We start from the raw sequence: 14,882 nt of genomic DNA, 5'->3' as shown, positions 1-14,882 counted from the left end.
AGGATGAGCCAGAACTTGGGGTGTTGCCTAATGAAAGCGCCATAGCTCAGTGTGAGAATATCTGCTTCGCATGCTGATGGTTCCAGGTTCGATGCCTGAAATCCCCAGGAAGAATGGGGAAAGAATTCTGCAGAGCTGCTGCCGGTTCAGTGCAAGCAACAGTGAGTTAGATGCAGTAGCGGCCAGTTTGGTAGCAAAGAGGCACCCTCTCTTGACATCAGTCTCGCTGCAACTTACTGTATTTTTCGCTCTATAAGACGCACTTTTCTCCTCCTAAAAAGTAAGGGGAAATGTGTGTGGGTCTTATGGAGCTAATGCAGGCGGGAGGCTCTGCTCAGCGCTCCCTTTAAAGAGCCCCATGGAGTGTGTGTGCGGCTCTTGGGGGTTTTTCCCCGAGGAGGGAGGAGAGGCTCCGCACGCTCTTTAAAGGGAGCGTGGCTCTTGGGGGAGCCTTCATCTCGCTGCCTGGGAGAGGCTGCGCGCGGCTATCCCATAAGCCAGGACTGCAAGAGGCATTGCTGTGCAGCAATCCCTCTTGCTGTTTGGCTTCTAGGTTCACCGTGCGAAGCCTCTTGAGGGCAGGGGGAGCCTTCATCCCGCTGCCCTGAAGAGGCTTCGCGCGGCTATCCCAGAAGCCAGATCCCTCTTGATGTTCTGGCTTCTGGGATTCACAATATTTTTTTTCTTGTTTTCCTCCTTCAAAAACTAGGTGCATCTTATGTTCTTGTGCATCTTATAGAGTGAAAAATGCAGTACTTGGACAGGGATAAGGCAGGGAACAGGAAGCTGGACTAGGTGGGCCATTGGCCTGATCCAGCAGGTTCTTCTCATGTTCCTGTGATACCAGGCCTCACCAGTGGGTCAGAGGAGATTGTAGATGGCTCTCCAGTGTAGTGGCTCCTTGGTTATTGGTGAGTGTTGGGGACAAGTTGCTGAATGCCAATGCAGTGGCGTAGCGTGGTTTGCAGGTGCCCGGGATCAGGCAGGCTCTGGGGGGACAGGGTGCGGAGGGTTAACGGAGCCCAGCCCTCGCCGCCAATGCCACCGGAGCGACCACCACCACCACTGGAGCCAAGCGGAGCCGCACTGCGCTGCTTGCCCGTCCATGCAGGCAGGAGTTTGTCTGGGCCCTCGGATCATCCCAGCCTCACAATAGGGTTGCCATACATCTGGGTTTTCCTGGACATATTCAGAATACTGCAGTTGGCAGCAGTGTCTGGACAGAAATCAGGAAAATGTCTGGGAAAATCCAGGTGTATGGAAGCCCATGCCAGCAGTGCTGTTTGGGCCAATTTTGCGTAAAAATAGCTCAAAAACAGCATTTTTTGTGATTGTGGGAAGGGAAAAAAAGCTCAACAGCTTTTCTGTCCAGATTTTCATTGTTTGAAATATGGCAACCCTACCTCACAGAGCAGCTCCGTGCTGGCAGGGTGGCATGAGAAAGACACAACGGCCATGTGCCCTTCGATCTCAGCCTTGCAAAGCGAATGCAAGTCTGGGATCAAAGGGCACACAGCTATTGCATCCTTCTCACGCTGGCCTGCCAGACCTGCACCAATTTGTGAGGCTGAGATCTGTTCTGAACGATTTGCCCGGCAAAGCAATCAAAAGCACATCCTGGACAGTGTGAGTTCGTATATTCATGTCAGAAGATGACTTGAAACAAAGCCGATGTAAGCTTCACAACTGAAAATGGCCGAAGATCATTTCTGCAGCTGACCTTAAATGTACTTTCCTAATTTTGCTTCATGCCATGAAGAAGTCTTGTCAGTTTCACGGTCTGGCTTTTGATCTCAGAAGTGAAATTGACAAAGCTTAATCACAGTGCTGAGAGAAGCGCTTTTGGGAAAGAAATGAGTGGTTTGTTTCTGCCACTCAGCTACTAGAGTGCACCTCTTGCCCTTTGCGTGTTCAGACCTTTAAACCTTCCCCTTAAATAAATTCACACTTGACTCAAAATTTTGGTTTGGTTTTTGGCAGAATTTAGGCCACAACTTTACTGATTACAGAAAGTGAATGGTTGCATAGGCTCTGGTTTGACTAGCTCCCTACCATGCAAGTAGCGCTGACCCAGGGTTCCAGCATAGGTCAGCCAAGGGTGAACACCTGGATAAGCGGAAAGCTGGGAACAGGCTATCTCCGCCACCCAAATGTCCCCCCTGAACTCAGGGGTTGACCAAACCACTGAGTCCCTGGATTCCTTTAACGGAATACCCTTTACATAGGGATGGTGAGAGCGTTCTCCCATCCCTATCACCTGAACCAGAGCCTACCGGAACCTTACAAGTTGTGACGATTTGCTACGTGGCAGGTGAAACCCAAATGGCAACAGCCAATCAGCCAAGTGGGGAAAATTTCTGCAGTGCCCCTGTCCCAACGACACACGACGGCATAGCAAGGTCAAGCACAAACCCTAAAAGTAGGGAGAGGTGGGCAGGTGTTCCGAATGCACATGCTGAAAGAGGAAGCTCTGGGTCACGTGCATGGGAATAAATAGGTCCCTCAAACCGTTTGGACTGCGTCCTATTGGCCAGATTGCACCCAGCTTTGAGGGACCCACCAATCGGGTGTTGTGGCTGACCAATCGTACCCACCCACAACACAGGGGTGTCAGTTTTCCAGGTCTCACCACAATACGTGCCCTTTTAAGGGAGGACCTGATTTGGAGAAGAGGGAAGGATTTTTAAAAGATGAATTCATAAGGGCACTTTGCTGGCTGCTCTCTTCCCTGAAGACTGTAGCCTCTGCAGCAAGGGTTTTTTCCCCCCACTGTCCTTCCCACAACTGCAACCTCCAGTGACTAGATGTAGTGCAATTGTCACAGGTGAAGAGGCTGTGGAAATACCTCACGGAGGAATAAACAGATCAGGACACTCTTTGCAAGATCATGTGCATAAGCTCTTAAAATGGACAGTGCCGATTTGATGCATGTTTACTCTTAAATAAAACTTGCATTGCATTGAACTGTGACTAGGGCTGTGTACACACTATATGTCTTTAAAGCACATTTGAATCCCTGCTGATAAAGTAACTTCTTGCAGGGAATGGTCAGGAATTTGGTTTTGTTCCTACCTGATTTGTGCACATCAAAAACAATTCACACTTCTCCAAATTTTGTTATGGTGTTCTCTAACAAAAAATAAATGCATGCATTAGAGGAAAATGCATATAAAAATGCAGATATTGGTGTTTTTTTAAAAAGGTAATAATCAAAATAAAAATGCATATACAGTATAAGAGGGAATATGTTTGTGAAAATGCACAAATTAGTGACTTTCCTTTTTTGGGTAAAATGTTAGGAGAAATGCACACTGAAATGCTGGCGAATTTTTTGAGGCCTCTTTTTTTTTAAGTGATGTGGAAATGTGGCAAACTTAACTTCAGTTATGACAAAATGAGAAACTGAGAGAAGCCCAAATTAATGGATTGATCTGTCCCTTGGCTGTGGAAGCTCATGCTACAGTCAGTGGTACAAGACTTCCATCCACCTCCATTTATTAGCAGGAAAAGTTCAGTGGAATTTTGAGCTGTGCTCCTACAGACTGTTCCATTATTCACACTAATTGGGTTTTCGCTTCCCAGACAACCCTGTTATTCAATCAGTGGAAACGTCCACTTATTGGGGCAGAGGGATCGGACTATTTTCTATAGAGGATGCTGAGATCAAGAACATAATATTTTGTTAAGAGCATTTTGGATACATTGTACAGAAGTGTACCAAGAGAGTGGATCCCTCTCTCAGATGAAGTGGGAGAGCTCTCTTTAGAACGCAGCATCGGACTGATAAGCCAGGGTCCCCGTTGTCTGAGACAAACCATCATTCAGCCTGTGCAGATAACAGTGCCTGAACCACATCGGGCAGCCCTCATTGCAAGCCCTGTGGCTGGCATTTGTGATGTGCTCAGCGTCATTCATCACATCCGTTCAGCATGGCACTTCAGTTAGGGAGTTTGGCACTGATTGCAGGATGTGAAAATCTGCTGAAGAAGTTAATAGCAGTGGCAAAATGGGGGTAGGGTGGGCAGGGGTGTTAATGAATAAATAATAATTGTTATGTGGGATGCGGGTGGCGCTGTGGGTTAAACCAAAGAGCCTAGGGCTTATCGATCAGAAAGTTGGTGGTTCGAATCCCTGTGACGGGGTGAGCTCCCGTTGCTCGGTCCCTGCTCCTGCCAACCTAGCAGTTTGAAAACAAAGTGCAAGTAGATAAATAGGTACCGCTCTGGTGGGAAGGTAAACGGCGTTTCCCTGCGCTGCTCTGGTTTTCCAGAAGTGGCTTAGTCATGCTGGCCACATGACCCGGAAGCTGTCTGCGGACAAACGCCGGCTCCCTCGCCCTATAGAGCGAGATGAGCACCACAACCCCAGGTTGCTGAGGTCCAGTGCTGAGGGCCTTCTGGCAGTTCCCTCATTGCGAGAAGCAAAGCTACAGGGAACGAGGCAGAGGGCCTTCTCGGTAGTGGCGCCCGCCCTGTGGAATGCCCTCCCATCAGATGTCAAAGAGATAAACAACTACCTGACATTTAGAAGACATCTTCAGGGAAGCTTTTAATGTGTGACATTTTAATGTATTTTTAATCTTTGTTGGAAGCCGCCCATAGTGACTGGGGAAACCCAGCCAGATGGGCGGGGTAATAATAATAATAATAATAATAATAATAATAATAATAATAGTAATCTTGCTTGGTTGGGAGAATTTCAGGTAATGATATATATAAGTTCATTGAAAGCTGTCCATTGGAACCCAGACTAGTTTTCTGTTTTCAAGTGGATGGCTGATCACCGTGCCTTACTAATTTTGCCTGGCAAGGCTCAGAAGACTGTAAATGAGATTGACGTGAAAAATTGTACCGTTGGTCTGGTGGTTAAAGCAAACGAAAAGGGACCATGTAATTTAGGCTGTTTTAGTTTGTCGATACCGTAACTGCCTGTTTGGCAAACAAGGCCCTGCGTTAGCGCTTTGACAATGTATGGCCATTACGCTTCCGAGGCTCTGACAGCTAAAGAATAATCACGCCAAATCCACAATGTAAAAATAAACCATGCGTCTCTGTTGGATTGCTAACAATGTGCCGTGCTTAGAACTTTGATGTCTGTTGCTTAGAACAACAGACATCAAAGTATCAATAGCTATTGTCGGGAAAAGGACTTAGATCTCCAATAATGAAGAGTGAGAGAAAGGTGGCACATGTCTCTTCCCCATTGTCAGTACTGCGCAGCTTAATTTGAGCTAGAGCACAACAGAGCTTGGCCCAGAATCTACTCCCCATTCTTGGAATGAATCCTGAAAATTTCAAAATAATAATATACCCGAGTCCTTTTGACTGTGTGCAAAGTGTCTTTCTCTCGCTTCTTAGTGACCCCACAACCAGCTCACACACATATTAGAGGCTAGAATTTCAGTTTTAGCCCCCGGCCCTTTTGCTTTCCCAGCAAAGAGACCATCCTTCTCATTTTGACAATGGAGCCCTGTTTCCTGTGCAAACGGAGAGACTTGTACAAACTGAGCTCAGGTATGTACAAACTCAGCATCCCTAAAACCAGAAGCTTTGCTTTTGGGAATTACAGGGACAGAACCACCCAAACCGTATAGAAATTTATTCATGTATGTGACTACAGCAGCGAGAATGTTACTTGCCCAAAAATGGAAAGAAGAATAAGTCCCAGCAAAAGAAGAATAGATACAAATACTTATGGAATATGCAGAAATGGCAAAACTTACCAGAAAAATATGAAATCAAGATAACAATTTTTAAAAAAATAAAAGAATGGAAATGGTTTATGAAATATTTACAAACAAACTGTAAAAAGATAAGAACATTTGCAATGACCTGCAGTTTTATACGAGCACATATTTAAAGTGGATGAATAAATGAGCAAATTAAGTTAATCTGGATATGCAGAAAATATTAAAAATAAATTTAAAGAACCGCAGAAAGAGGGGGAAGGAAGTCAAGTTTTGAAATGTTAAAATGAGTGTAAAATTGTGGAAATGTAGAAAACTGAATTTTTATTTTTTTTTAAACCAAATTCAGCATCCCTACCAATAGAAAGAGTGGGGACCGCTAATCAGAGTCATAGAATCATAGAATCATAGAGTTGGAAGAGACCACAAGGGCCATCGAGTCCAACCCCCTGCCAAGCAGGAAACACCATCAGAGCACTCCTGACATATGGTTGTCAAGCCTCTGCTTAAGGACCTCCAAAGAAGGAGACTCCACCACACTCCTTGGCAGCAAATTCCACTGTCGAACAGCTCTTACTGTCAGGAAGTTCTTCCTAATGTTTAGGTGGAATCTTTTTTCTTGTAGTTTGGAACCATTGCTCCGTGTCCGCTTCTCTGGAGCAGCAGAAAACAACCTTTCTCCCTCCTCTATGTGACATCCTTTTATATATTTGAACATGGCTATCATATCACCCCTTAACCTCCTCTTCTCCAGGCTAAACATGCCCAGCTCCCTTAGCCGTTCCTCATAAGGCATCGTTTCCAGGCCTTTGACCATTTTGGTTGCCCTCCTCTGGACACGTTCCAGTTTGTCAGTGTCCTTCTTGAACTGTGGTGCCCAGAACTGGACACAGTACTCCAGGTGAGGTCTGACCAGAGCAGAATACAGTGGCACTATTACTTCCCTTGATCTAGATGCTATACTCCTATTGATGCAGTCATATGAGTAGGGATGAATTAACTAGGATGGAGAACCTGGGGCTCTCAAGATGTTGCTGGACTGCAACGGCCAGAACAGATGGAAGTTGTACGTCCCATTTGAGTGCCCCAGGTTCCCTATCTCTGCACTAAAGCACGGGCCACCTCTCTGATTGTTTTCATTGTAGAGAGAGTGCCTCTAACACCTCAATAACCTGTAGCTCTGAAATAATAGAGACATAGGTAAAGGGACACCTGACCATTAGGTCCAGTCGCGGACGACTCTGGGGTTGCAGCGCTCATCTCGCTTTATTGGCCGAGGGAACCAGCATACAGCTTCCGGGTCATGTGGCCAGCATGACTAACCGCTTCTGGCAAACCAGAGCAGCGCATGGAAACACCGTTTACCTTCCCGCCAGAGCAGTACCTATTTATCTACTTGCACTGACATGCTCTTGAACTGCTAGGTTGGCAGGAGCTGGGACCGAGCAACGGGAGCTCACCCCATCACAGGGATTCAAACCGCCGACCTTCTGTTCGGCAAGCCCCAGGCTCTGTGGTTTAACCCTCAGTGCCACTCGCATCCGAATGGAGACATAACAATAGTTTTATGCTATTCTATAATTTATTATTGAAGCAGGCATTCCTCACACCACATCTGAAGAGAACACAATTAACACGGTGTTCTTATTTTTTTAAAAAAATGGTGTGTGTACTAACACAGATGGACATGAGTATGAAGTTACTAGATATATATATCTGTAAGAGGTTGACAAGTCATTATGGTTTGGAAAAACCCCAGTGGCCCATGATTTCTCAGTGGTCTTTGAAACCACAATGTCTCCTTGCAGCATAACTTATGAAGAGGTTGAAGACAGCCTCTGATCTTGAGAGACTTGAGAGCATCTGCTTTGCCACACAAAGTAGTTTCCGGATTTTCCTCGTGGAATTTCGCCCAGCATTTGTATATCTAGCAAATGTCAGATTTCCTCATCCTGTTGGTTTTATGGTCTGGCAAAAGAAAAATGCTAGCAAGCATATGGAATGTTCATTTTTCTACAAGGGCCAAAGAGAGAGGCAGGCAGGGACAGCAAATGTGGGATATTTTGGAGATTAGTACAGTTTCGCTCTGTTGATCTTGATCTCCTTCACCATGGTGGTGCAAGCTTCTGGGAGCTGTTAATGGTGCCAGCAATTATCAATCACAATTAAAATTGCATCCCAAATGTAGAAAACCCTATCTTGGGCCAGGCAGCCAATGAGGGTTCTTCTGAATAGCAGCAGCAGCAGCAGCCCAGTCTATGGCCAGTGCAGTTTTTTAACTATTCCAGCTTGCTACAGACCCAAGACATAGGCTGAGATCCCACCACCCAGCACAATCCTGCTCCCCCACCAACAGCCTTCATTTGAACAGTTTTGTCAACACCTTGCTTTCCAAATGATGGCCGCTGTACCGATGGAAGTTTGAATCACTCAGTCATTAAGCAAGTGGAACAGAACTTCCCCTCCCTCTCTTCTTCCTAACTGCCTCCTCTGCCCCAAATCTGCTCCAGAGCAGTGTGGAAAACCCCAGATAAGACTTGAGAGTGCAGTGAGGGAGAGGAATGTACCATCACATGGGTGGAAGTTGTTCTGTTCCTGCAATGGCTTCCAGACCCTCCAAGTGTCCCTATATTCCAGGGACATTCCCAGATTTACAGAAGCCATCCCGGTTTCTGATTTGATCCCAGAATTTTCCACTTTTCCTTAGGACGTCCCTGTTTTCATTGGAGAAATGCTGGAGGGTATGGAGTTATGCAACCCCCAAGCCAAGGAGATAAGTAACTATACAACCTTTATAAGTAGGCAGGCCTATATAGGGAATGTTTTATTATGTTTTCATATATGGTGTAAGCCTCCCAGAGTGGCTGGGGCAACCCAGTCAGATGGGTGGGGTAATAACAGCAACAACAACAACAACACCTTGGTTTCTGAACATCTCCGTTTTCGAACATTTTGGTTTTCGAAAGCCGTAAACCCAGAAGTAAATGCTTCGGTTTTCAAACTTTCCTCAGAAGTCAAACATACCACGCAGCTTCCGTACTGAGTTTTCCTCTTTGAGGCTTCCATACCAAGTTTTCGGTTTTCAGTCATTTTGGAACTGAAATGGTCTTCCAGAATGGATTACTTTCGAAAACCGAGGTACCACTGTACAGTGGTACCTCAGGTTAAGAACTTAATTCGTTCTGGAGGTCCGTTCTTAACTTGAAACTGTTCTTAACCTGAGGTACCACTTTAGCTAATGGGGCCTTCTGCTGCCGCCGTGCCGCCACGGCACGATTTCCGTTCTCATCCTGAAGCAAAGTTCTTAACCCGAGGTACTATTTCTGGGTTAGCGGAGTCTGTAACCTGAAGCGTCTGTAACCCGAGGTACCACTGTAATTAAATAGGACGTCCTTGCTTTCATCAGAGAAATACCGGAGGCTATGGGCTTCATTGTATACAACCCTGAATGTGGGAATGTGATTTATCTGAGGGGCTGATTTTGTGTGCACCTTCTTTTCCATGTGTGCATCAGGAGACACAAGATTTACAGAGAGGAGCGCAACCTCACCTCGGACTCAATAACGCAGCTCAGGCAAGAGGCAAGCTGGCTCCAATTCCACCTGGGAATCAACCGCTATGCCTTGTACCCACGGTCTAGCCCTCCGATTGACCAGCTCCTCCGGGACACGCAAAACTTTGGAACCATCAGCGCTGGTAAAGCTTCCTTTCTGAGAAGGATTAAAATTTACAGCATGTAATGCTTTGAAAGAAAGTGTGATGAAAATGATGTATAGGTGGTACTGTATATTACCCCTATAAAATTTGCTAGAATGTATAAAACAAGTAATAAATGTTGGAAATGTAAAGAAAAGGAAGGAACTTTCTATCATATGTGGTGGGAATGTAAAAAAGTGAAAGACTTCTGGGAAATGATATATAATGAGATGAAAAAGATGTTGAAATATACGTTTATTTAAAAACCAGAAGCATTTTTACTTGGCATTGTAGGGAATAATATTAATAGACAGGATTGTAAGTGGTTTTTATATGCAGTGGTGGCAGCAAGACTATTATTGGCACAAAAATAGAAGCAAGAAGAATTATCGACAAAAGAAGAATGGCAAATGAAATTAATGGACTATGCAGAATTAGATAAATTAATAGGAAGGATTTGAAACCTGCGGGATCAGAGATTCTTGGAAGACTGGAGTAAATATTTGAACTATTTGAAAGAAACTGTAATAAACAGATTACGCTAGTAGGATTGCAAGAAGTTCTGTAAGGAGGATTATTTGAAACATTGCAAGAAAGACTATGATGAGAATTATTAGTTAAGGACATTTAAAAGTAATAGAGAAATTAAGAAATGCAGAACAAGCGATAGAGAACGGAAAATCTTCAGAAGTTGTTGACGGAAGTCTAAAATATTGTATAAGAAAAGAAGTTACGTTAAATGATTGTTGAAAATGATATGTTTAAAAAAACCCAATAAAAGGTAAAGCTTCCTTTCTGAACTGCCACCTCCACCAGATCATGAACTACAAGCGCAGAGCAAGCTTGGGTGAATGCATGCCTGATTAGTGGCCGGGTTACTTTTTTCTTAATGAAATGCTACTGCAGCCAGCTACCCACTAATGTGGATAGGGAAATCCTGGGCTTTAAGGGGCTCCCTTTGTCTTTAATTAAACACTTCCCGTTTGCACATTCAGTCCATTTTATTGCTTTCCGATGAGCACAAGTATAGAGAGACAACAAAGGGGTAGTTTGTTAATTGCCCTTGGAAAAGCTTCCTTTAATTATCACAATGTGCATTACTGTCCCCATGAAAGGGAAGCACTTAGATTACTGGTTTCCTCCCATTATTATTGTTTCGGTCTCCATTTTTTTGGTAGCTAATAATATCATTTTGCTATAAAATAGAGGCAAAGGTCATTAGAAGAAAACACATATGAAGGGCTGCTTTCGAAAGCTCTCTTGATTACAAAAGCAGTTTCCGCCACATGACATAGTGGGCTGCTCTGGTGTTTTAGCCTTGAATGCATCCAAGAGTGGGCCTCTAAACCTGGCTGTGGATTTTACCCTCTCCCCACCACTGAAAACTCCCCACCCTCTCCATGCCAAAATTTCCCATACAGTGGTACCTCAGATTAAGAACTTAATTCGTTCTTAAGGTCCGTTCTTAACCTGAAACTGTTCTTAACCTGAGGTACCACTTTAGCTAATGGGGCCTCCTGCTGCCTCTGTGCCGCCGCCACACAATTTCTGTTCTCATCCTGAAGAAAAGTTCTTAACCTGAGGTACTATTTCTGAGTTAACGGAGTCTGTAATCTGAAGCATCTGTAACCTGAAGCGTCTGTAACCCGAGGTACCACTGTAGTGCTCTTGTCATGACTAAAGGAGACCCAAAATATGCTCCCCCTCCCCCCAAAAAATCATCATCGTGCAGAGTGTTAGAAGACCTTAATACCCCCTGCTAGGACAATTACATGAGTTCTATCACACACCGCATCTCCTAAAAAAAGCATTCCTATTGGGTGAGCCTGAAGCTCATGGCTTTTCGTTTTCATTCCAGATTACAGCCAGGACGAGAAAGCATTGCTGGGTGCCTGTGACTGCACACAAAGTAAGTCAAGTGCCTCAGTTTCTACGAATCACAGGAATAATAAAACCATAGAATCTTAGAGTTGGGACCCAAAGGGTCATTTAGTCCAACCCTCTACAATGCAGGAATTTCATCTAAAGATTCCCTGACAGCTGGTCATCCAACTTTGTTTTTAAAATTTCCAATGAGGATGAGGAGAGGAAAATTGGAGAAATTTTAATAACAGCGTTCTCTATTAACATGGCCATTAACAAAGCCATTACATTGATTATTAGTTTGTGTTTTGTGCCACCCTAAAATTAACTTTGATCTGCTGTTGCTGCTGCTGCTTCCTTCCTTCCTTCCTTCCCTTATTCCATAGATATCATAGGTTTTGTTTTGCATTTTCTTACGCTCTGTAGGCAACCACCTCTATATGCAAATATATCTTAATTACGTTGTGAATATTACAAAAACCGAGCTGGGTCAGGAATCCAGAATTCTTTTAATCAGCTTGGCGTACATGGAAACGAGCCACTTAAATTGGATGGAGAGCCTTTGACCCAGAACACTTCAATCAAAGTTATGCCCCTAAATTGAAATTTTCATATTCATAGAACAGCAGCCTGCTCTGGCAAGGCATCCCTCATTTCCTAGTGGAGTAGTAGGCGAAGTCTAGATGCTAATAACGGGTTGGAACAGAAACACAGAGCAAAATGAGCCGCTGGTTTCAGTCCCTCTCACCCCCACTCATACCTATAGTGTATGTGGCTTGTCTCTTTAAGAAGCAGGCATAGCCTGTAAGAAGAAACTCATTTCCCAACCTTGGGGGGGGGGTAGTCCCCTCCTAGTTAACTAGGAACTAGTTGGAACCTCAGTCTTGGATATGTAGCAAATCCCCCTGTTATACAGACTGCTGTTCTCCTGAATTCAACACAGCACTAAGTGGGTTAGGCATTGCAGAACAAGGTCTGCTCGTGCAAAGGGACTTTTCCCCCTCCTCTCTGTGCCCCCCACATTAGGGGTGTCATTTTAGGAAATTCATTTGAGGAATTCAAATCTGCTTTTAGCTTCATAAGTCTACATTCGATGAAGAAACATATAAACTGCATTTGGAAAACCAAAGGATTTTAATTTTACCTTCTTAAAATGCTAAAAGATCATAATCATAATAATAATAATAATGTTGTTGTTGTTGTTGTTGTTAAGTGTGTGTGTCTAACAAACACTAAAAGTATTTGGCAAGCATTTTTTAAGGATTTCTATGCAATTTTACACACATTTTGCTTACCAAGCAAAGCTAAATTATATTAATTTAACCAAAATATAATTTGAATTCCCAAGTCCACGTAACAACTTTTGAACAACTCTGATTTTTGGAATTTGAAAGTTGAAGAATTCAGTACACCCTACCTCTGCATGTACCCTCAGCATGTTTTAGGGCAGATTTAGGGGGTGTGGGGCGAGGAGTGAGGGGAGAAAAGCCCCATTGCATGAGTGGAGCTCATTCCAGGCAACAACTTAGTTGAATCCCACCTGAATAACTTGCCAGGTTAACACTAAAGAGTTTCCGTTTTCTCAAAAGTCCGTTTGAACAATGAGCTGAGCATCTCGGTTTCACTTTCCAGTTGTCAAGCCTAGCGGTGTGCACCTGAAACTTGTTCTACGGTTCCAGGACTTTGGCAAAGCCATGTTCAAACCCATGAGGTAAGCTGAGTTCACCTGAAAACATTTGCCTAGCCATTGCTGTTATTTATCTTGTTTTGTATGGTGTGCATTTTCATCATGATGACACCACCATGAACAGAGGGGAAAGTGCAATGGTAAATCCTGGGTGGTATTCAGTGGTGACTGTTTACAGAAGGGAACCCCGTAGTGGGACGGGAGAAGAGTTTGAAGAAGAGTTTGGATTTGATATCCTGCTTTATCACTACCCTGAGGAGTCTCAAAGTGGCTCACAATCTCCTTTTCCCTTCCTCCCCCACAACAAACACTCTGTGAGGTGAGTGGGGCTGAGAGACTTCAGAGAAATGTGACTAGCCCAAGGTCACCCAGCAGCTGCATGTGGAGTAGCAGGGAATCGAACCTGGTTCACCAGATTACGAGTCCACTGCTCTTAACCACTACACCACACTGCCACTTTCACCGATTTTCTCCACTGCCCCCAGCAGTACCCTACACCCCCTTTAAATATGCTTCAATCTAGAACAGATTGGTGGGGCAGTACAAAGTGCTGCAAGGGGGAGTGCTAAAATTGCCTGCCTCCCTCCTCGTTCTGCTAACAGACTGTCTTCTGTCAGAGGACCTTCACCAGTAGATGTCAACCATTCTTAATAAGGCACAAAGTTAAGGAATAAGGTTGTGGGCAGGGAATTAAATGCAAAAAGAAAGAAAGGCGTGAAGTGTATTGGAGCATTCTTGCTTCGAGGGAACAGGACATTAGCTTTCCCTTTCCATTCTGGCACGAGTTGGTAACTGGAATCAGTTCTTCCACAACAAGGGTGAGGAAGATGTTCCTGGACCACAGCTCCCCTCCTCACTGGCCATTGGCCATCCTTGGGGGGAGGCTGATGGGAGTTGGAGTCCAATAACATCTGGAAGGCCTTACTCAACAAAGAGAGAAAGAGGGAGGAAAAGCACACAGGAAGTGTGAGAATGAGGTATGTTTACTTAATTGAAATAAAAACGAGAGCTGCCACCTGAGCAACTAAATCTTAACTGATTACTTGTATGAGGTTTTTATTTTGTTTTATTTTTTAAAAAAATCAATTGGATTTTCCCCCTGAAAAAAATGCTTCTCATTTTTAGATGATGCAGCTTTATGTCACAGCAGGAGCCATCTTAGAAGAAGCATTCCCTTCGTGTGAGAGAGTACAAAATGACTTCTAAGATGGCACCTGCTACCCACCCACAGGTTTTGTAAGCACTTGCTTGGCAAATAATATTCTGGTGTTATATATATATATATATATATATATATATATATATATATATATATTAATTGTCAATTCTATCATAGAGGTGCTCCTGATGAATCAGTCAGCAGAGATTACTAGTTAGAAAATTAAAACAAAAAACACCAACAGCACACTAACATTAATTGAACACAATTAAAGTTAAGCTAAGGTTGAAGGAGGCCTTATTATTTTTGCAGCCCTCTTGTGCAGATTTGCCTCACCTTTAAAAAAGGGGGTAATAGGTACAATTTTTCTGTATTTTAGAACTCTAAGCACACGTTAACACAGAGATGATTTCACAGTCGTCTGTTCTGACAGTCATTTGTCCTGCTTCTCTAGTTGTACCATAAATACTCTCCTTGCACTCAGGAGGATGTCAACAGTTATGCCGAAGGAATCTCCTTTCTCTTAGTGACCCCTATCTTCCTTTCAGACAGAAACGAGATGAGGAGACTCCAGAAGACTTTTTCTATTTTGTTGATTTTCAAAGGCACAATGCAGAAATAGCTGCCTTCCACCTCGACAGGTAATTTGATGCTCTTGCTCACCCCTTCTTTGGACATATATTTGGGGCCTAACCTTACTTCAGGGAGGAGAAAACAAGAGCTGCAGTGCTCAAAAGCCCAAGGAATGGTAGTGTTGTCATAAGAAGAGATTCCTTAAAGGTAAAGGTAAA

General features: G+C 44.0%; 1 protein-coding gene across 1 annotated transcript in view; it reads left to right on the top strand.

The window, feature by feature from the left end:
- Positions 1-14,882, top strand: part of FAM20A (FAM20A golgi associated secretory pathway pseudokinase) — a 45,691-nt gene that overhangs the window by 13,779 nt on the left and 17,030 nt on the right. Inside the window, exons 2-5 of the mRNA XM_079965511.1 lie at positions 9,201-9,382; positions 11,241-11,291; positions 12,878-12,956; positions 14,640-14,732. Of these exons, the coding sequence (XP_079821637.1) occupies positions 9,201-9,382; positions 11,241-11,291; positions 12,878-12,956; positions 14,640-14,732 (405 nt within the window). The remainder of the gene's footprint in view (positions 1-9,200; positions 9,383-11,240; positions 11,292-12,877; positions 12,957-14,639; positions 14,733-14,882) is intronic.

This window comes from Podarcis cretensis (genome assembly GCF_951804945.1).
Source record: "Podarcis cretensis genome assembly, chromosome: 2".
Lineage (NCBI taxonomy): Eukaryota > Metazoa > Chordata > Lepidosauria > Squamata > Lacertidae > Podarcis > Podarcis cretensis.
The sequence above is the reverse complement of the archived record's forward strand: the minus strand, read 5'-3'. Positions and strand labels throughout refer to the sequence as shown.